Raw genomic sequence first — 23,893 nt, 5'->3', positions numbered from 1 at the left:
TGTTTAAGTTAAATGAAAATGTTGGCACAAGAACACACAATTGTACACCAGCCATGAATAAACTCAAAGCTAGAAATTAGAAGAGGCTTTTTAAATGGGAAAGGAGTGAGGTGGTTAATGCCCTTCTAGGGAAACAGTTGGAGGAGATGGGGGAGACAGTCCAAGGTTTAGGGTAGCATTAGATAGCTCAGGAAATTGTTGCTTGAAACAACATGATCAAAATTGATTTTTCCAACTACAAACTTACAAAGGGAATAACAAAAACAAGGCATAAGGCATGGTGATTTCTGCATTTTTGACCAAGCCTCACTTCTCACAGCTCACAAAAATACACTTTTGGGGACTTAGAATCCCAAATAGGGAGCATGATGGCACTTTAGAGGCCTGAAAGTGATTTCAAAAGACTGTGTCAATGATTTACTACTCATTTACACTCATTGGTGTTGTGTCTTTTAATCACTTCTTTCTCTCAAACAAAGACTGCAAAGTTTCAAGACATTATTGGCTAAAAAAAGCAATGGTACTTAGATGTTCTGCAGGTGCACTCTTTTACAGCATCTCAGAGCTTCTTGTTTTCTCAAATCATAAATGCTTGGAACAAAATAAACAGTGCAGCAAGAAATAATCGGCTTTCACTGTTTAAAGCAGTTTCACTCCAAACAGGAACTGTCTAAAATGGCACTATGGGACTCCACACTTGGTATATCTCAATGGCCTCCAGATCAAATTTGCACCGTTTACAGATTAATTTTTTTTTTTGCCAACTGCCAGACCTGCAAACAGAAGCCAGGTACTGAAAATCAAGCTGTGTTCTTTCTGGGCTTATGCATCAGCAGCAGCAATTTAAAAGAAAAAACAAACACCAAAACAAAACAACCCGAGAAACCTCCAAAACTGGAAGTTAAATCTGCACCTCTGTGACAGCAGGGACCTAGAGTACTCTTTTTGATTACTGTTGTGCTCTCCTCCTCTTCTCAACATAACTGAAAAAACTGGGAAAGGAATGTAGTCCTGCAACTGGAACTGTCAGGGAATTCAGTTGCTATGGAGAGAATCAGAGCAGAATCCATTAGTTTTATGTTACTAATGAATACAGAAAAAACATTCTTTTTGTCACTAAGCTAAGCAGATGTGGGTTTGAGTATAAACAAGGAGAAGATCTGTTCAGCAGGATATTAGTTTTGCAATTCTGCAATAGGTGCATTTTAATGTTAATGTATCAACCATTTTGTGATGATTAGCTTTTCATTAGTCATCATATTAGTGAACCTCTATTTGTAAATGCAATTCGTGGTTCAGCTCTGGTCCTTGTAGACCTGCTGTGTCCATGTTCATGCAGATGCTTTTGTAAAAGACCATGCTGTGTTCTAGAGATGATGAACATCACAGGCCTCTGATTAGAAAGCAATGCACAGTGCAGGTACTGCATGCCATGGAGCAAGTCAAAGGGAACACACATTAGGGAGGTACCTGCCTTCCAGCTGAACATTTTGGCAATAAAGGTGAGGCATGGTCAGAGAGCAAGAGATGAAAAGAAGAAACGTTAGAAATAAAACTATGGATTAAAAAATAAAAAGTCACTAGAATCTGAGGGTACATGACCAAGGTCAATTTACAGTAAAGTAGCTTAAAAATACATAAAACTAACTTTTCTTGAAAGATTACAGACACTTTGCCAATACTTAAAAAAGGCTACAAAAGGTACTCTGGGCTTTAGGGACCTCTAAGCCTTGTTTTCAGTATTACAGCTGCAATACTAGCTAAAGTGGGCCTTAAAAAAATAATTCAAATCATAGAATCATACCATATCACACAATATCCTGAGTTGGAAGGGACCCACATCATTGAGTCCAATTATTGGCTGTGCACAGGACAATCCCAAAAAATCACACTGCTTGCCTGTGAGTCCACTTGTCCACTTAAATAAACCTTTGTGACACAATTCAATATGGTTTCTATAATGAAAATTATGCTTCTTGTATTGATCACAATTATTTATGAAGACTGTGAAGTAATAAATTAAAAAAGAAAACTCTTAAAAAACCAAAACCCTAGTAATTTTAATGTTTGACAAGGCGTCTGACAGAGGCCTGTGACACAAGAGAGCTCTGAAATTAACTAGCCATGAAGTGGCTAAACAGAGCAAAATGTTCAGAAAAGGTAAAGCATTAGCAAAACAAAGTGTCTCAATTTTCTAGTTTAGCTATGATGTTGTTTAATATGCTTGAGTGTGTTTCAGGAAAAGCTTTGAACCAGAAGACTGTAAGGCTGATACGAGTTTTCATTTAAACTAAATTAAAATCCAAGGAACCTGTAGATATTTTATAGAACTAGATGAACAGGTACTATCACAGTGAAAAAATGCAGTTCGACAAGCAGCTTATCAATGTAACTTTTGCTGAACTTGCCAACAGATACATTCTAGATTGAAGAAAAACAGGGTGGGAGACACCACTGACAGCTCATGGAACTGTCCTGATCAGAGGCAAACTAGCCCCCATAACTACTGCAGTGCTGTTGTTCCAATTAATCAGCCATGATGTGGAATATGCAGCCATTCCAGGGTTACCAACAGAAGCAGAGTGCCCTGGAGCACTGGGCAATGATTAATGGGATGAAAGTTAACAACTCCAAGTGCCAGATTCTGCACTAAGGACAGAGTAACACGAGGCAGAAATACAACCAGAGCAGAGGAAAGGAAGAGAAGAGAAGAGAAGAGAAGAGAAGAGAAGAGAAGAGAAGAGAAGAGAAGAGAAGAGAAGAGAAGAGAAGAGAGAGAAGAGAAGAGAAGAGAGAGAAGAGAAGAAGACCATTACGAGCTATTGCAGGGGAGATTATTTCTGTGATTCATGTTTAAGTAAATACTTGGGAGAATCAGCCTTAGACTCCCATAAATTATGGGAGGCACATGCATAGTTCTACCTGAAATATGAAACATCTCCACACTTATGATGAAGATTACAATATGGTCTTTTCCAGGCAGGCAAGCACAAGGTAAAACTGCTCATGTTAAACACACAGATATATGCCAGGAAGGATCCAAATGGTACAAAATAGTTATGGCAAAATAGAGCTGTCCTTACTTCACTATTCCTCACCTCCCAAGGGGCTTTTAGAGATTTATCACAGCACTGGACTAAATGTGGCTTTATGCCTCCTGCAGTGCTGGCTTTTAGACGGGTACTTACACATCAGCAAAGAAAGACTTGCATATTTGTATGTGCAAAAGACCATGTAAATGTATCTGTACCAACAAGGGTGAAAAAAATCTCAAACAAAAGGAATTTAAGCTTGAGGATCTCTGTGGATATTTTTCCAGCAGGTGGAACAGCATGTCATGCCCTAGCTAAGAGAGTTTTGCCAGAATGTTTGAAATACCAAACAATCTCTACAGCCAGGCTTCCGGAATAAAAAAAAGGAGGAAATAAAATAAGCAGGTAAATGGTGACTGAATATTGTGGTATGGGCCCTGAAGGACAAAGAACTAAATTATTAGGAAGAAAAACATGGGATCATGTAAGGAAAGAAATTAAAGCAATAAGGAGGCAACCTGAGGTAGGCAAATACATCTGTGGGAGCTGTACAAAACTGCAACTGAAAAGAAAAGATCCAGGGCACATAGCCACATGGAGCACAATTTCTAATATTACAGACTAGTGAGAAAAGAATAAACAACTCTGCCAAATATCAAAATATGCAGTTTCAATTAATATTGGAAAATAGAGAAAAAAAAAGCAATAAGCCATGTGAAAAGACATCCAAAAATAAATTAGATTTTGGATAATCACAAAGGGGTTTTAAATTGACAAATAAATGGCAATTTGACAGCATGTGGAATTTATATAAGTGTTGGAATTTATATATCACCAACCCAACGGCCAATTAGATGGATGAGGAAATTTTGGTGAGGCATCAGGAAATTTGTAGCAACCCCCCAAAAATACAACCAGACAAAGGTCATAGCCCTTTCAAGGGCACCTATCTCTCCTTTAGGTCCAACAATGGGGTCTAGGGTGCCCCCAGAGCACCCTAGAGCTTTCTCTTTTTCAGGCTGAACAACCAGAAGTCTCTCTGTCTACATAGGAAAGTGCTCCTGCTGTTTGATCATCTTGGTCACTCTCTGAGGGCTTCTTTGTTGTGCCTGAGTTTGTCCAGGAGCTACTGTACATCTCTGCAGGCCTCTGGGAATTTTTCCCTGACTTCCTCTTTGTTGGGGTGCATCACTCCTGAGCCTGGGGTAGGTGATCCTTGAATATTACCAGTTTGCTTGAGCCTCTCTTGCCTCCAGGGATTTATTTCATGGTCCTCTATCAAGCAGATCCCAGAAGAGGCCATATTCTCACTCCTCCCTGTGACTGAAATTGCTGTTTTTCCCCCTTTTAAAAGAGATTATCCCAGAGGTGCTGCCATGGCTGCTGCTGGGCTGGCCTTGGCCAGTGGTGGGTCTGTCCTGCAGCTCTGTCAGGCCCTGGGGAGCTTCCAGCAGCTTCTTACGAAGCCACCCTGCAGCCCCAGCTCAGTCAAAGCTGGCCAAGCAAACCCAATGCAAGACCTCTCACTGGTGCCTTTGGCATTATGGTGAGCACATTCCCTTCAAAGGAGATGGCCAAAGACTGCCAGGAGTCAGCTTTGGCAATGCCTGGCTTCTTGTCAGAGTTTCAGGGTGAGCAAGATGATACCCTGATTTCTCTGGCTGAGAAGCTCCTCAGACACCACTCAGAAGTATTCAATATCTGTGTAAACAAATGTGTTTGAGGGAATTCGCTTTCCTCTTCCCCTGCAATGGGCTGTCTTTTCATCTTTTTAATCTGTCTCCTACTACTTGGATCTTTTTTTGCTTTTCTACTTGGAGTTAGGCATAATAAATTATTGATCTCAATTTTTTAATGTGTTGGTTTTTTTTTTCCCTGGTCTTCATGTCTGTTTTTCCCTCTTGCTAAACTTTTCCCTTCATTCAGTTTACTTGCTTTTGGATAGTTATCAGTTTTTTTGGTTTTCTGCTGTTTTCAGAAGGAAGCCATCTCATTGAAAATGCAGTTATTGGCTGTTGCTTCTTCTTTCTCTTTTTCCCTACATCAATACCCTCCCTGCAAGGAGAACAGAACCACGAAACCTCTGAGGTCAAGCAGGCTTTGAAAATGCTCATCATAGTGAGGAAAAAAGAGTAGATTGCTGTTCTTTGGAACTTTTTGTGTATATATATATATATATATATATAAGAGAACCTCAGCACAAGAGGACGGGAGGGGTTTTCAAAAGTGTGACATAAATGAAAATAAGCAATCCAAAAACCTGAGAGAGGTCTACAGAAGTGGCAAACTAATTAAATTAAACAGGAAGATGATTCAAAATTTCTCCTTGTCTGGTTCTGCCATCCCACCAGTTAGCTTGGAATACTGTAATATCAGTAAATTGCAATATTCTCTTGGGAATTATGTTGTTTTCTGAGCCACAGCTCATGTTTTATTTTATGCTTGTCCTTATTTTTTCAAGAATTCTTACACGTCTGCTCATGTACATGTCTGATATTCTCCCATATATGAAGAAGACAGTCCACAAGGTCAACAGACATAATTTTCATACTGCTTTATAAAAGATCTCCATGAGAATCCTGATTTAAAAAAAAAATATTTTTCCTATTCAGACTTGGTGTTTAAGTGAGCTCTAAAGTGAACACCTAGAATAATTAGCTCATGCTGTTTCATTTTATTGATATTTATTGACTACCTAAGGGAAGGGAAAAGCTTCAATGTATGGATTATGCAGTAGATAAGGGTCACAGGTTTTATTTTTACCTTGACATTTACTCATTGTAGACGGTGGATCAGCTACTTAGACAAACATTGTCCAGCTTTAAAAGTTCAATCTCTAAACCTATGACACATCTTTTGTATGTACTGAACACCAGCCTTTGCCATTGATCTACATGAGGGATGGAGGCATTTAGCACAGTGCATGTAATCAAAAGGTATAATGCAAAACAGCTCATCCTGTAGCATTCAAGCTGAGAGAAATTCTAAACAGTTCTGCTTTGTTCTTCAAGGCATCACTCCTGCTTGATCTGCAACTACTGTTCCACTGCCAGAATATCTTCATTCTGAAAAATGACATTAGGGAAATACCTGTACACGTACATCACAAATCATTTCCCATCGATTTTGGTTAAAAGCTAGAAAGTCTGCATAAAGAGTTGTCTTTGATGCCCTCTAACAAGCTTAAAAGCAGTAATAACCAACTCAAACTGCTAGAAATGACTGTGCATGTCAACTGCCTATCACATCTTATGCATGTATTTTTGTTACCTTGATTGCTGGAATGGGTTTCTTCGGAACAAAGTGGTTTTTCTCAGGAAGCTCAGCAGCCATGTTCTGTGCCTTCAGTTTTATCTTGTTCTCAGCTATTATCTTTTTGCGTTGCTCCAGGTAAGGCCCAAAACTGGGCAGTTTCTGAAACAAAAATCAGTACACATGATTATGGTTTGTAAGTGGGTATAGTAAAAAGATGAGTCTGATCCCAAGGGTGAGATCTCGAGTCCATGTTGACTGCAACTTGCTTCTTATTCAGGAAGCTGAAATTGAAATCAGTAAGCCTGCACCAGAGTGAGAAGTGAATAAAAATCAAATATGAACATTGAGATCTGACTTGGAAATATATACTGAATATTAAAATATTAATATCTCACAGCAGAAAAATAGCTGAGTTGCAGGTTAGCATCCAACAGTCTATTATTTCCCCATTGCATACTTGCTTATATATAAAAATGTATCATGTTAAATAATTCAAATGCTAACTTTATTTCTGTTTCATTTTATACTATGTGGAAAGGTATCATAAAAGTATCAGTTTACTTAGAAGAGTTCCACCAGTATTTAAGATTATTTGTATCAATATCTGAATAAATCAATACATACTTTTAAAACTTACAAACACGTATTTGGCAGTGTGATAACAGAAGGCTGTTTTAACCTGTCAAAGTAAGGCTAACAAACACCAAATGAACTGAAACACATTATAATCTCCTAATTTTCCTCTATGTACAACTTGCAATCTTTTCAGGAACATTTAGTCCTTGAACCCAATTAAGCAAACTCCAGAGGAAGATTTCACTGAATTGCAAAACTCATGTCTCACCCAAGAAGAGGAAAGAGCTGGATCAGATTTCCTAAAACACTCATCTTCCTGAACAAAAAAAAAATCCTTTTGCTTACCTGGAAGAGACACGGACAACTGTAGTGTGCCACGATCACAGATTTAGGTGAGTGAAAAACAGTAGAAAAATGGACTTTTGCTTGATGCAATAGACCATGCCTTTCCTCCCATGAAACTAGTTCCCTATTCTGCAGAAGTATTTTATCCACCTAACTCAAGCCTGTTCAGAAACTACAGCAGTACTGCAGAAAGCAGCAGGTAGTAACAGGGGATACATAGCCTGAGCAGCTGCTGGCATTAATTCATGCTAATAATACAACCTCAAAGAGCATATCGAACAAGATACAGTACTGCCGTGCTTATCAATTTTTTAACAGGGAATTTCAATGTGAATTTTAAACCCCAGATTATTTAAAAATTTAAAAATTATTATTTTTTAAAACGAAGTAAATCCAGAAGAGGTTATCCTGCTCTTCTGCTAATCCTTAGGAGAAAAATTCCTCAATGATCTCTGTCAGTCACCATACCCAACCCTGGCACCTCAGCTCCTTGCTATGACAAACAGAAGCTTCCTTGGCTGCTAGGTTTGGGTACTCTGAGCATACAGCCAGAGGATGACATCCTTGAAATGCTCCCCTGCTTCCAAGATTTGGTTTGTGGTCTCGACACATTTTTAACAGCAGGTCAGCTCCAGGCTCACCCTGTCCCAGAGCCCTCCAGAGGTGCCTCCTGCAGGCTGGGACTGAGCCTTGCTCTGGGTCACAGCCACAGTGTGAGCACAGCACGGCAGGATGGGGTGCTGCAGTTCCACATGCAGAGCTAGCCTGAGTTTGCCTGCTGGCTGAGAGCTCTTATTTTGTCTGATCAATGGGAACTCTGCTCCTGCATGTCATGTTCAAGGCTTCCTTACAGGCATCAAACTTTCCTTTCTGTGCAGTTGCTGGACATGAAATGTTCTAGGACATCTTAAAATCAGGCTTTGAGAATTCCAACAAACAACAGTGAGGTGGTGGCCTTACATACTGAAGTCAAATAAGGCAGCAAAAGCAGAATTATTTTAAACAGCAAAATAAGTAGAAGGAAGAATTTGTCTAATTCCAATCTAATCAATAGGTACTAAAGCACACACAAACTCAATTCTCTATATGACTTTTAGAAAACCTAAAACTTTTCACAGAATTCTAGAAATTACAAATTTTGATAAAAAGTGGTTTTGTACGTCTACTAGGCTGAATCAACTAGAAATATATTTCTGGCTATGAATAAGTAGTAGCTGTGTCACGGAGGAACTATTTCCTCTCCATAATTTATGTGCTGATGCCAACAACTTTGGTTTGAGAGGGCAGGAGACCTGATGACAAAGCATTTTTGGATTCTTTCCTGTCTGGCCAGGAATTGAATTGCTGACTTTGAGAGTAGGTAGCAAAGCTAATTTTGCTGAGGTTTTAACTGAAGTAGTGGAGAGAGGAGACAGTTGTTCATGGCTTGACTGATTGAAGATCATCTTTGGGAACAACAGCCAAATCTTTGCAGAAGAAGTCCTTTACTTTTCTATATGCCAAATCTCTCAATTTCTACAGACAGAAACACTAAGAATATTGAAATTAAATAGGTGATCTAAAGAAAAGTGTGGAAAAAGAATCTATTTTTGTGAATAGGTGAAAAGTGAATTGCAAAGGTTAATTAATTTTCACAGTTGTGAGATGGAAGTATTTAGATTTTTATATCTAGCATAGCTGCTAGCTGGAATGTACAGCGGGCATTTTGAGAAGTGTGCAATGCCTTCATTTCCATAATTCAGATGTTTTGTAATGACATACATGCAGTTAAATTAAACCATATAATCCACATATTTTAAAAATAAACTATGATAAATCGACAAAACTGTACTCCAACCTTCATATTGGCTGTGGACTGCTGTTTTTCAATCAAGAATTTGACTGCATGGAATTCAAAATAATTAAGGAAACATGTAGGTCTTGTTCCAGGCTTGGGCCCATACACAGTGTGCTTCCAGTGCCTTCACAGAAGGTGACTGTGTGCCCATACAAATGGCCTGGTTATTTTGTGTTTGGGGTCTAGTAGTTCACAAGCAGCCAGGCCAAATTTCATTAAACAACACCGAAAACCAGCAATCTTTTCTATAGCAATAAATAATACATGAAAATGTAGCCTCAGGAGCTTAGGAAGGACTTATTGATGGCTCCCCTTATGAGTAATGCTCAGACATATGGAATGTTGAGGAGACTGCTTATTGTTCAGAGCTGCGGTTTCAAACATTCTGCAGTCAAAGGCCATATGAAATGGCAAGAAATATTTTAATGAAGTGTGTTACTGGATATAGCAAAGGTGGAAAAATGTTGAAATAACTGCAGAAGAGATGGATATTGAAGAGATTTTAAAATTAAATTGCCTCTAATCATTGTAGGGGACAACTTCCTGAGCACATGGGGGATTTAACAACAAAATTCCCAATGAAAGCACAAGCACAGAGCTTAGTGTGTTTAATTCTGTTTGCTTTTGTAATCTTTATACAGTAATTTTATTTTTTAAATTTCCAGACATTCCAGTGTCACTAAACTCTCCATACACTGGTATCTTTGTCAGACCAACATCTGCCTAGAAAAAACAATTAATATGAATATGTGGAGCATAGCAAGTGCTTAGAAGATTGCAACAAACAGGGTAATTAGATAATTCTTGTCTACTTATATATCTGTATCAGTGATGTCTATAGCTGCATTATTTGTATCCATCTGTCTCTATATAGACATAATTCAATGTGTTTCTGTGTTCTAACATCAAGAATGGAGTCTAAATAAATACATTAAATGGAATTATTTCATTCTTTATAATTGCATTATCACAAAACTTTAAGCTTGAAATATTTTGCTGGAGTATTTTACAGAAAGAAAACAAAAATCCAAATCCTCCCTCCGCCTCTGCTTCCAAAAGCTGCCTTTTAACTGATGAACTGTATAAATCTTCAGCAACATTGTGATTTTTGTTTCAGTACTTTCTCCAGGGATTCATCATTGATGAATTTATTCTTACCAAAAAACCTAAATCCTGCTCATTTAAAGATAACAGTATCTTCCACTAAACCTGTCTCTATTCAGATATAAAAAGGCATTACCCTGCCAATAGAGAACTGACAGCTTAATGAATCAACAATGAAACCTTAAGCCAGAGAGCTTTAAGGTGAGTAAGTCTGTTTTGATTATAATTTATTCACAGATCAATCTAAAGGTAATTGAGCATATTATGAACTAAAGAAGGTGCTTGTTTCCTAATGGCTAAAAGTAGAGAGAATCTTCCACTTCAGAGTGCTGCAGTTTTCATGGGCACACCAGCAAGCAGCCTAAGCACCAGACCAGGCTGGTGAACAGGGCAGTGCAAAGGGCATCAGATGACCCAGACTTCATTTCTAACTTGGAAACTGATCTGATCCTTACTCTGGGAAAATCCATGTCTGTCTCCATGATGTAGTCATGGGTTGCTTATCTGGGACCTGTCTGCTCCTAAGGGGCTGGATGCCATCTACTGTTAGAAGACACAGATTTCAGCTGGCACAGTGTATGGGGTTTGCATGGCAAGGTTTTGGTAGTGGTGGGCTACAGGGGTTCAGGGAGAGGCTTCTCCTGTGTCTGACTGAGCCAAGGGCAGCTGGCTCCAAGAGGGACCTGCTGCTGGCCAGGGCTGAGCCCATCAGGAATGGTGGGAGTGCCTCTGGGATAACATGAATTCCTCACTAGCAAAAGGAATAGGAGGGAAAATGTGGGGCTGCTACTGAATGGAAAAAGGAACCCTGCAAGGGCTTGCAAAGGAGGCTGAGACAGTGAACACCTTCTTTGAAGTCTTCTCTTCCAAATCCAGCCCTCAGGAATCCTTGACCCAGGAAAGCAGGGAGAAGGTCTGGAGAAAGAAAAACTTCTCCTTGGTAAAAGAGGATTGGGTTAGAGACCATTTAGTGAAATTTGACATCCAAGTCCATGGACCCTGACGGGATGCACCCGCAAGTACTGAGGAACTGCCAGAGACCATTGCTCGATCTTCTTACAAATGTCATGGCAGTCAGGAGAGATGCCTGAGAACTGGGAGAAAGCAAATGCCACACCAGTCTTCAGAAAGGACAAGGAGCACACAGGGAACAACCTGAGGCTGGTCAGCCTCACCTCAAACCCTGGAAAGGTGATGGAATGGCTGATCCTGGACACCATCTCTAGGCAACGGGAAGACAAGAAGGTCATCAGGACTAGTCAGCATGAATTCATCAAAGGAAAATAATGATTAACCAACCTGATTGCCATGGCCCAGAAGCCTTTTATTTTATTTTCTGTCCCCTGTTCAGTTGAGGAGGGGCGTGATAGAGCAGCTTTGGTGGGCACTTAACATCCAGCCAGGCTCAGCTCACCATGCACAGTTAAGTGTCATCATAAACCAAAAATAAGCAACAGCCTCCTACAGTACTCAGTGGATATGAAGTGTATGCTAATGAGATGGGAGCAAAAAGGACACTAGAACACAGTAATTTTAACTAAAGGATTATCAGAGGAAAGTGGTCACAAGGTAAAGGAAGAACTTACATAAGTATTTCTAGGGATCACTGGCTAATGAACATTTTGGGTAGCAGTATCATTTAATGATGAGGCAACATATTTAAAAAATACTGTTTCTATCATGTGTGAATTTCCCACATTGAATGTAATTATATAATTCATTTTATACTTGAGTCTTGTCTCCAGACTAAGGTCTGAAAGTGTGTATGTGTTCATGTGCTCCAATACCTCCTTTGCACTTTCAGCATGTCAACAATTTTAAGTGACACAATGTCCTTCATGAATCTGGAAATGAAACTGAAGCCAAATTGTCTTTTATCACATACTTTATGTTTTTGAATTGTGGAAGTCTCTACTTGCACATAGCAAAAATAGGTGAGAACAAGAATAAAGACTGAAAAATATTTGACAAACTGAACTGATTAAAGAGAGTACAAATTGCACTGCTGAAATATCCTCTACTGGTTGCAGTAGAGATGCACGAAACAAAGGTCCACATGTTTAATAGCTACGTAAACAGATGGAAAATTGTCACAGCAAATCTTTGCCACACAGTAGCAAGCACTAGTGTGTTTTAGAAATCAAACAAGAGGTGACTCTTCTCTATGTCTTGTTTTTCTGACTCTTCTCTCATTACATACTGTATGTGTATGTAATACTTGCAGTACATACTTTACACTATGCTACAATTTCCAAGCAGTGGTCTGCCTCCATCCTTCTGCAACTCTACAACAAGAACAACAACAGAAAGATTACTGTAAAGTTTCCTGAAACAGTATCTGCTTTCTTCCTTGTTCTCAGGGACTACAGTGAAACATGACTCCAACATTTCCAGAGAGAAAGAAAACACAAGGTCCCAGTAACAAAAGCAGCACCAGTAACAGCAACAAAATCTCTAATGTCAAGGTAGCTTGTGTTTCTTCTGGGAAAATAAAAAAAAAAAAAACCAAAAACCCAACAAGAACAACAACAGCCGAATTGTGTTCCTCTGAAGGTGGCAAATAATACACATTTTCATATTCATAGATATATGGAGAGAATATTTTGCACAAGCTTTCCCCACGGGTAAGCTGAACTAATGAATGTAAAGCTTAACTAATGAAAACTATGTGTGGCAATGGAGAAAGTGAAGCTACAAAGTGTTACCCTGCAAGACATTCTTATTCTTTCAGGCATTCAAAGCTAAATCCTCTTACATAGTTGCTTTTCTCAGTGTCTGTCCCATACACTGCCATGGTCAGAGCTGGCACTAGGGCTCATGTCAACACCTCCAGCAGGGAATCCTGCAAGAGTCCTCCCCACAGGGCAGAAGAGTGTCATGCAGAGGATGGGATACTTTATCAGTTTCCACCTGACAGAGAGTTTCTTGGGCCAACATCAGTTGTTGCAGTCCCTGGAGCTGCTGTGGTTGCATTAGCAAGAAGCCACAAGAACTTTGTCCCTTGTGTTAAAGGGTTCCCATGGCTCTGTTTCTTAGAGGTGATACATTCCTGGCATCAGTGCCTTTAATGATGTGGGAATGCCATCAAAATAAAGGACAGAACACAACAATTATTCAGAAAAAAGACTCTGCCTTTCAGTTTTGGTTTTTTTTTTTAACTTTTATTTGCTTGGTAAACAGCCCTCTCTCAGTAATCTGCAATTACTGCCCATATACTTGTTCTGTAACCTCTGCTGCCCACAGCATGTGTATATACCATTGCATTTAGTTACTCAACTATTCTGCCTGCTCTTTAAACCATGATTATTTGAAGTGGGTGAGCTAACCCCCAGCCTTTCAGTAACTCTGAGTCTAAACAGAACAATAATGTGTGTTCTAGGGAAACACATTGCAGTGACCTCACCATGAGATACACAGTGCCATGCTTGAATGTGCAGATAAAAATATTAATTAAAATAACAATTATTTCTCCTTTTGTAATTTTTCTAACACTGACACAATTTTCTCTTCTAGCTCCAAATTAGAAATGAATTATTCTTCATGTTCTAACTCAAATGTTTGGTTTACATACACCAAGTGAGGGAAAAGACTTTAGGATTATAGGCTTACTACAGTGCAGCAACAACTTACATGCTACAAATGTACCGAAGTAATGAAATATTCATCAATAAAACAAAAAAGAGTTAATATTTGAAGCAAGCTTAGACATTTACAATCAAAAACCAGGATGACATAGATGATAAAGAAAATGTTACCTTCTGGGGTAAAGAAAAGAAGATACTGATACACATTACTGTGCTACTTCATGAACATCTGGCAGTCTGTCACTTAATAGACAACAACATCTTCTCTAAACAGAAGAGACTTGAATTCATCAGGGATTCCTGTAGTACAGTATGTGCTTAACTTAAGTACCTGCTTTCTGTGATTTCCATAGATTACCATATTCATGACACTGTGGAGTGAAAGCATTCTTCTCACTCTCTAACCAGAACATGGAAAAGAAATTAAAACATTGGCAGGCACTTTGTCTCCAGTTTGTTGGACACGTGAGGAAAGGACTTTCCACCCATTTATGCAGATGAAATTCTGTCAGCTAAGCAGCAGCATAAAGAAGATGTCAGCAGAATGGCTATTAACAAATATGTGTCAGGCAAGTAAATATAACTGTATTCAAATGTGTTTAGGAAACAGGAATCCGTATCAGTTGAGCCTTAGTGTTGGAAAAAACTTTTTTCAAGCAAGATTTTTTACTTTCACTGATACCTAAGTAAAAATAATCAGTGCAGTATTCACATTTTCATGTGTATCTATATACCATTTATACATATATCTATACATTCAGTTTATGCACTTCTTATATGAATGCTTTAAATCACATTATCACATGGAAAATGCCATTGGTAGATACTTTTACCCACCTTCTCCAAACTGGCTGGTAACTGAGCTGTTGAGACCACTGCTAAAATCATGTTTGTTTGGATTTAACCATTCTCTTCTGGGGCTACATGTACTGATGGGATTGACTCCAGCAGTCCTAGAACTGTGTGTTTTCTAGGCCCTTTCAAAGAAGCCTCAGAGATGCCAGCTAGACTATTAAAAGGGAAGAATAAATCTTGTCTTCCAACTATGAGAAAGCATGGATATCCTTGCTGCTATAGTGGTTACCAACCGGCCACTCTATCACAGATACTGCTGACCCAGCAAGGTGAGCATTAAGCTGAGTTTGCCAATTCCACTTGTGCTAAATGAGCTGGGCCAGGCACCAGGAGCAGCATAGCCCTGTTTGAGAACTCTGAGGCCAAGGAAGCTGCATTTAAGGTGCCTAAATGACCCATTTGAATCAGTTCAAGGGCTCCTTGAGCAACTCAACATTTTACCACAGAGCCCCCCAATTTATCCCTGTGGCCAGGAGGAGATGAAAAGAGCAATATCTCCATCTGCCTTAGCTTTTCCACTTCCAATCCAGCATCCCCTGGTGGAAATACAGCTCCAGACCCTGCATTACTCATCAATAGCCTATGTGTGCACCAGGGCCATAGAAAGCATTCCCAGTCCAGTCAGTATTGCCCACCAGATTCATGCTCTCAGGGGAATGGGAGACTGAACAGAGAGGGCAACCTCCTCTTCCAGACTCTGGAGAAATTGAGATTCTGGAAGCCACTCTACAAGGCTTTCAGTACATTCAGTAAAATAACGAATGCTTCCCCTGTGTGCAAAGAAAGTGCATTTCCACCATTGCTGTATGTGTTTCAGCTGCAAATTTGCCTGTCAAGTACTTTCTGCTAGCAATCAAACCTTCCAAAAGAGGTAAGAGCCTACACTTTTCCCATCTGCTGGATCCTTTGCAGATTTTTGTTTTGATTTTTGTTTATCCTGTCTTTTTGTTTTGATCTATTTTTTTTTTTTTTTGCATGGAAGCTCCAGACTTATTACCAAATGTCTATACTGTAAACAGCATATAATTTAAATATATCTAGAAATAAACTCCAGTTTTCCCTGGTAGACTACACACTGCATAACTATACATATATTATTGAACTAATAGATTACTTAAATGCAAATCACTGCTAATAATTCCTATCTAAGCCTTCTTCCACTTCAGATTCATTGTAATCCATCTCTTATGGCAGATGAACTACAACACTTATCCTCCTCCTGCACAGACTACAATACTTTCCCTCATTCATCTCTCACACATGTAATCCTTCCATCTCTACTTCACACAATCCTAATTTAAATGTAAAGTATTCAGTGCAGACAAAAGAGCTCTAGTCAACTCTTGCAGTTATGACCAAGGAGCCTACTGCTGCCTTTTAGTCCTCATATTCAGTAACACAATGCCTTTCATCATCACCTCAATATCCTAAACTCACTAAATCTCATGCTAAGAGTCATAATACAAATAGTTCTAGCATTAATAGCAAGTACTTCTACCCTCAATAGTCAAACCTCCCACTTCAGTTGGTGAGAGGAAGGATGAGACAATGCTGAATAATCTCCTATGAAGAGTTTGGATATTCTGGTTTGATTAAGGCCTTTAAGCAGTTTTGAAAATGTGACAAAGCAACACATAACATATGACATTAAAAAAAAAGAATATAGCTAGATGAAAAAATTTGAATGGTGCAGTAAAGTGATAATAATTTTTATAATTTCAAGCTATTAAAATTTTTAAACAGATCTGAAAGGAAATAAGTAATTGCTAAACACTTTAAAACTAATGTTACATCAAACTTATGAATCAAATATAAATAAGACATTACAAAAGAGAGCTTCACTAAACTGATATAACTGCTTCTTATATCACCATCAAGTAGTGAGGAGACACCAATATGTAGGTACTAAAGTAACAGACACTATATAAAACCCAAATGTATAAAACAGGAAGAGTCCTCATTAGAGTCCAAGTCCCCCACAGTGCCTCTCTTGCATATTTATCTGTCTTTTTAACAGCTAAAGTATCTAAAGTATCATTATATTCTGAATATGGCATTACAATGGTCATATATTCTAAAATGCTAATTTGATTAGATTTTCACTCAAGTCAATCAGAGAAAGAATTTGATTTTTAAAAATCTAACATGCAAATCATTAGAAATACAGATTACAGGCATCCATCACTGTACTTTAAAAAAACTATCTTGTTTTAAATTACTGTAATAGCTTTAAAATGAGTTCTGTTCATCTTGGTACTGCAAGACTTCACTGATTTGTATGCACAGTTAGGCTCAGAAGAATATGCATTCAGCCTGGCCTCTGCTATTAAGCAGAACCACAATCACATATTGCTTGAATAGACCATTCCCTTTTTCACTGCTCGTGTGCTCCTTGCAGATAAACAAAGGAGGCAGATAAACTTTACCTATCACTTTGCTCTGTGTACTCACTGTGGCTACTTGGCAGGTCAAACGGGTGACATGGCACAGGCAACCCAATAAATGCAAAGGAACTCCAGTGCTGATCCTGCAGAGCTTCTCCACACGGCGCAGGGATTTACACTGGCTGAGCCTGGGCCCCCGTGCAGGGACTGGGGAACCAGCACCAGGTCCCACTGGCTGCCCACAGCCAAGCCACCCTTCTTGGGCATGCACACCTGGCTTCATCCCTGGAGCTGCACAGCTCCCATGAAGTGAGACAGAGCACACAGTGGACACATCTTTTGTGCTGCTTGAATAAACTGTCTTGTCTCCAGCCATTCTGCACTCAGTTCCAGATAATAACCACAGGATAACCTCTTCACATGTGAATGATCCTGCAAGCCCTACAGAGCATTGCTACTGAAAAATGTGCCATATTTAAAAATCTCATCCTCATTTAAATAGTGAAAAAAATTATTTTTATTTCTTCACATAATTCAACTTGTTAAAATTATGCCAGGTATTTATAGTGATTCAATCTACAGTTCAAAAACAAATCATCTGTGGCCATTTTGACCATTAAGACAGAGAGGGAAACAAAATTTTCTACTTAGTGCAGCTTCTCTACATTAATGCTGTCTACAATAGCAGTGCTGCTCTAAAGGTCACAGATGACATAATTTATGTTATTATAGATAATCCATGTCATCTGTCTGCCTGACTCTTTTTCTCCATATTTTTCAGAGGTGCTGTGTATTTCAATGGATAAAGCTCCTAGGAGAGCTTCAGTCTGAGCAGCTTACAAAGGCAGGGGCAGGCACCACACAGGAGAGAATCGCTGCTTCTCCTTGGGAAGGCTGGGCCATTTCTTGCCTCCAGAGAACACTCATGAGCATAAGTCTGTTCCCAAATATGCAGCCCTTCTGGTGCAGAGCACTCCAACAAGCCATGACACCACTGCAGGGCAAACTGCAATTTGCTGCAGTGGTAGCAGTGATGAGAAGTGGAGGAGATTTTTGTTGCCAGGTGATTTGTATGAATGAACGAGCCCAGGCTCCAAATGCAGTTTGGTAGCGGGACTTGCAGGGTGGTGCATCCTGACTGCAGCAACTGTTCAGTTGTCCTGATTCTGTGTACAGCAGCCTGGTAAGAACTCAGGGGTGTACATCTCAATCCCTTCCAGATGCTGAGCAAGGAGGGTCACTGCAGCCTGTGGTTACTGAGGGGGTGCTAGTTCTGGCTTTATAAAATCCTCTCTAATAACTGATGGCCACTTTGTACTCATACCCTTTCTGCCCTTAGGACATCAGGATTGACATTTTCACTTGCCCACATGACTCAGTGCATGTGATCTGGTCTGCTCCCACACTGCTGGTGAGGTACAAGCCTCCTTGGAGGGGCTGTGCCCCGTGTGTGCCTCACACCCTGCCCTGCCTTGTGCAATGGAATGGCCTCAGCATTTACACACTGCAGTGCTGCACCGTGGGGTATTCTGTGCAGCTCCTTTATGCAGGAGAAGACTCCAGCAAATCACAGCGGTTGTATTCATAGCATGCTTTTGTTTAGTAATCACCTCAGGAGACTGTACAGATCTGGAAAGTGTGGAAAGGTATTGTGAGATGGTTTATGAATCCCACTAATCTTCAAACTGACATTTTCAGGTGTGGGTCTGTCCTGCATGGTTTTTACTTTTTAGGAGCTAGGTAATAGCCTTTAGGAGGTCAGCAATTATCCCAGTGCTCCAGGAGTCAAATGCAATTTCATCTCATTTTATTTCATTTTAGATTTATTGCCTTGGTCATTTCAAGCAGATAGATGAGAATGTAATCATGATCAGCTACAGCTTTTGCTGTTCTGTTTCTGCACCTATACAGCTGTGGCAGTGATCCCAGCCAGCTCCATTAGTTCCTCTTGCTGATACTGTTGGCATTCATCAACCACAGTTTTGATATCAAATTGCATTTTATTCCACTGGTATCCACACCAAGAGATGCTCAAAAGATACTGAGGTAGCTACAGTCTGTAATTCTTACATCTAATACATTTGCAAATATATTAATATTGCATCAGAAACTGTAAAGTCTTTTTTTAAGATGGAATTTACATTACCACCTGCAGGTCTGTGTAATGCCTTGTTAAATTGCTAAAAGACTATGCATATGAACAGCTTCCCATCTTCTCTACAGCTGGCTGGCTGCCCATCTGACCTGTGGCTCTGCAAAACCTCAGCAGTGAGACATGCTCTCCTTACTTTCACTTCCCTTAATGCCTTTTCTCTGAGTGCTGAGGACATTCTATCAATCAAGTGCCCTCCTGGCTGCATCGCTGGGTCCATTTCCAGCTTTTCTTTGCCTAGAAGACTTCCAGACCTTTAAAACACCATGTAAATACTTTGCTACAGAGGCTCTTACAGAGTGCTACCTAGTTCAGCTGTTTTCTGACTTTTTGTCTGTAACTTTTATTAATTGTTTGCCCCAATTTTGTCACATGCTTCTTTTATTCATGCACTTCATTTAGTTAAAAGCAGAGTATTTGTGAGTTATCTATACTTTTTGGTATTTAAATTTGTTCAGTTTTTTTTTTTTTTTTTGTAATCAACATTGTCCTGCTGGTATTTTGATTGTTTCTATCATGTAATTTTTTGATTGTTTCTATGCTGTACATTTTTGTAAGCAGTTTTAGACTCCCAGAAAATGCCAACAAAGTCTCTGTTGTCTAGTATTTACTGATGTTTTAACTATCCAGCTGGCATTCAAACTCTTCTCTTCTTTAGTGCTGCTGCTCTTAGTTTAAAGTTCATGCTTCTGCAAACGGCACTGAAAGTTTATTTTTGATCTTGTGTAGTGCATCAAAGCTAGATCTGAGTAAAGTTGTATTTTCTGAGTCAGTTTGTTTTCCTGATGTGGTAAATTTTTCCTTTTTGCTACTGCAAGCAAGCTTTGGCAAAACACTCTTCTTGCCAATACAAAAAATCCCATATATGAGACAATTACCAGATTTCTCTTCTCTGCTTTGTGCTAATGCATTTGTGTTTGCACAAAATTTTTCCTTGTCTATGCAAACCTTTTCTGGGCAGTTAAGGGCTTGTCTCTACTCCACTGGTGGCCTCAGCTCGTGCCCAGGAGCCCTGCATTGCTGCTGTGCTGCTGCGCGAGCTCTGCACTCATGGTTTAGCTCAGACCAGAGCACACCTTTGACATGAATCTCTTCTTTGTCCCCACACACTGCACCTCACTTCTTACAGCAGCAGCTGCAGAGAGCACAAACTCCATTTTATTTTGGATGAAATGAAATCTGAGTGAGTGTGTGTGCTCCATGGATGCAGCTGCAATGAGCTCCAGCTGCTAATGGGCATTTAGCCCCTGAGAGCAGACAAGAGCTCGAAGTCAGGAAGAAAACCTGGGATGCACACGGTGTGGAGTCTGCAGCATCAACCACTTCACTCTGCAACCCTGCTCCTATCTGGCCTGTCTGTCTGCACCACTCCTTAATGTAAACAGAACCTCTGGGTGCTCTCATCTCAACCACTGCAACTTTGTCCCACCTACAGACTGAATTCAGGCTCTGGGATGCAAAGAACTCATGGGTTAGCTGCTTTATATCATTGGGAAAGACAGGGACTTACCATTTTTTCAAACTATCCACACTTGGGTAACACTAGTCACACCATACAAAAATATGTGTATTAGTCACACATTTATATCATTTCATTACATCCTATTATATCTTAAGATATTTCTGGAGATTTTCTAAAAATTCTGACTGCTTTTCTTGGTTTTGTAGCCTTAGGCTGTTAGAGCTTTTTTCTGAGTGCAATTTTCACTAACATCTAATAGAGCTCATTTCTGTGTCCATCTGTCCATCTTTCATGCCCAGTCACATACTGCCATTATCTTTTTTTTTTTCTCTTCAGAGTCTTTTGCAAGATCCTCTCTATATCCACAGTAGTAAATCAGTGTCTGGGAATGTTCCTGGGCACAAGGATGTTTTCATCTATCCTAACAAAGCGTTACAGCATTTTTTGCCTGCTTTTGGCCTGTGCTGACTATCAGCGTCCCAGGCAATTCCTGGAGAGCCTTTGGAAGTCAGCATGCTCCAGGAGCCATTCCCAGCAGGCAGCCTGCCTGCAGCCAACCTGCTTTGGAGACTAACAGCTTCTGATCATCGGCACAGGCTGCTTGGTGCCAGCTGGCCCGAGCACCTAGGAATATTCCCGGGTACATTTAATTTGGAAGTACAGACATTTCTCTCCTTTCTGAAGTTAGGTGCCTATAGGAATCGAATCACTTCTGATGTCAGTGCCCAGGCAGAATGAAGTAAAACAGTGTAACATCCAACTAGCTTCAAAAAATGCTATTCTCTGTCATAAGGGACTCCCTGGAACTAGAGAGACAAAGCTTAATGCTAACCATAAAAGGTGTAATGGTATGGCATTATTTATCCCTGCATTTTTTAACATTTAAGAACACCCCTTTTTTCTCTCCCTTTTTTTCTTTTTTTTTTCCCCCAAAATAGGAGAAGTACAATTAGAGCTTTAAAAAACCAAGAAAATTAACAATGTTATAGCATGAGACAAAGAATGAGCTGTATCTTCAACCTAGTCTTAAAGCAAATTCCTGCACCAGGAAAAAACAGTTAGTCCATGGCTACTTTACACCACACAGGGTTCCTTTCACACTTTTTAAAATGCTGTTGCAGTCTTAATTAGGAAGCAAAGCAATCTCAGGATGCTAAAGAGTTTTCTTTTTGACACTTTACTGATATCAGGGACACTGATACTGACACCAGTATGGACAGATCATAAAGTTATAATATTTTGATTTAATACTCCTAAGTGAAATAATAGCTTTAAAAAGTTACTGTTTATGATTGCTTCCAGCTTCTTTAATATTATTTACTATCAATTGTTTATCCCTTAAGACAACTTTGCTTTAAAGTCTTAAACATTTCCCCAACAAAAATGAGTAGATTTGAGGGATCCACTGACTCATTTTTGTAACAATGAAATTGATCTATGTCAAATACTTGGCAGGTCCCGATGACACTACTGAGAGTATGGATCATATTTAAACACCAGCCTAAGCACCCAGTTTCCCTCTTCAAGAATGAGAAACATCTTGAGAATTATAATGTCTTACATTTTTCTGAAAATAATACAAACTGAACATTCACGGAATGAGTCTCGGGAACAGAACTGTGAACTCATTTTCATTTCCTTTCAGTGTTTAATTGGGTTCCTTTAGCTTGCCTCTAAGTGTCTATGTTTCTGTTCCAGAGGACAAAAGAAACCAGATAAAATGGACACTTGTTTCATATTGTCACCCTCCCCAGCAAAGGTTTTATGCCACCTTCATCATTAAAGTATCCCAGCAGTCTCTCTTAAGTAATGAACTCCACCTATCTTGCACGTCTCACCGGCTCTCTCATTCTTGTTCTTTGGTATGGATCAGGCTGCTTGGTTTTGGTTAAGATTTTAATGATTTCCTTCCTGTAAAAACAAAAGCAAGTAGCAACACAGACACACTTTTGCACAGAGAAGGTAAAGCTGGAAAAGTGCCTTTTACTGCCAGGGTGAAAGGCAAGGGCATTACCTGAGTCTGAGGTCCTGTGAGAGCTTGTCCCACAGCCGTGTGCATGGCCCAAAGCCAATCCAGCCACCTTACACAGCACTGTTATAAAAGTGTGCTGCTGAAAATCCAGCGAGCCAAGGAGTGAATGCAGGGAGTCATGGAGTGTAGCCTTCCCTGGGATTTCAGCACAGAAGGTGCAAAGGATCTTTTTAGTGACAGTGCTGAGGAAAAAAGCCAAGCACTGTTTGCTGTTCTGTGCCTGGATGGCTCATCTGGGACTTCCACACCACACCACCACCACCACCACCACCACTCCTCACTGCCAGCACATGCAGGGAGCCAGGGAAAAAAATGAAAAAAAAAATTAAAAAAAATGGAGGCAACAAAGGAGGTGAGTGCTTCACCTGAGATGGAAGATAGATCTTTTCTTCAGTGAGTGCTGAACCTCACAGCTGAACTGCTCTGCTGGAAAATGCTGGAACTCCAGCCTGGAAAATGGACGGAGGTTGGCCTGGTGCACTCACACCAACGTGAGTCTCTGAGCAGACATGCTGCAGCATTTTAAACAAGCTGGAGATTTCCAGAAGATAATTACAACTTCTGCTACCCCATACTCTCCATTCTTTTACCTCTTAGTAGAAGGTAAATCACAGTAATAATAAATCCTTCTATAGAAATGCAAAGCAGAACTAAGAATGAAATTGATGGCACAATTTTAATTTACCACTTTCATTGCTGTTAATTTATACACAAACGCTCTGCCATAAGTTCCCCCTGGAAAATAATCCAACTTCTTTCAAGCATCCCCCATGAAGACTAGATACAGACACTGAGTTTCATGCTGTATTTTAGTATGCCTTAAAAGATTTCCTATTTTTTTCAAGTTGGAGAGAAGAACATGCTCCTGTAGAAAGACAAAGCACAGCACGTTTCAACCTTTATTTGAAGTTCCTGATTGCTGTGATAAGGGTTGAAGAATAATTTAAGATATATCAGCTATAATAGATCACAGGAAAAAATTTCCAACGGCCTTTAAAAAGTCTTACTGTTCTTATGCATATAAAGCCATCTGGGGCACAAACAAAGTTGAACTTTCTGGCTGAGCTCACTTCTCAGCTTGGTTCCAGTGTAGATCACTAAGCCACATATTATATTTTAAAAATTCCTCAAGAACTTGGGCCCAGATAAACACCACAACATAAAATTTTCATGTCTATCCTGCCTGTTTCATGGCACAGGTCACACACATGGCCAGGACGTGGCCATGAGGATTATCCACTGCAGGGTTCATGGTTTGGGGCAGAGTTTATGCTG

At 39.7% G+C, this 23,893-nt stretch overlaps 1 protein-coding gene across 4 annotated transcripts in view; it reads right to left on the bottom strand.

The window, feature by feature from the left end:
- Positions 1-23,893, bottom strand: part of DPYD (dihydropyrimidine dehydrogenase) — a 331,540-nt gene that overhangs the window by 5,669 nt on the left and 301,978 nt on the right. For 2 of the 4 annotated variants that reach the window (XM_071436195.1, XM_071436196.1), the window contains exon 21: positions 6,303-6,446. In XM_071436195.1, coding sequence (XP_071292296.1) covers positions 6,303-6,446 — 144 coding nt within the window. Of the gene's footprint in view, positions 1-913; positions 1,482-6,302; positions 6,447-23,893 lie in introns of those variants that run through there. The other 2 variants (XR_011680584.1, XM_071436197.1) reach the window with 2 other exon arrangements.

The sequence above is a fragment of the Agelaius tricolor genome, unplaced genomic scaffold (genome assembly GCF_023055355.1).
Source record: "Agelaius tricolor isolate 1412-34295 unplaced genomic scaffold, bAgeTri1.0.p SCAF_11, whole genome shotgun sequence".
In the NCBI taxonomy this organism is placed as follows: Eukaryota; Metazoa; Chordata; class Aves; order Passeriformes; family Icteridae; genus Agelaius; species Agelaius tricolor.
This window is presented reverse-complemented; position numbering and strand designations above follow the sequence as displayed.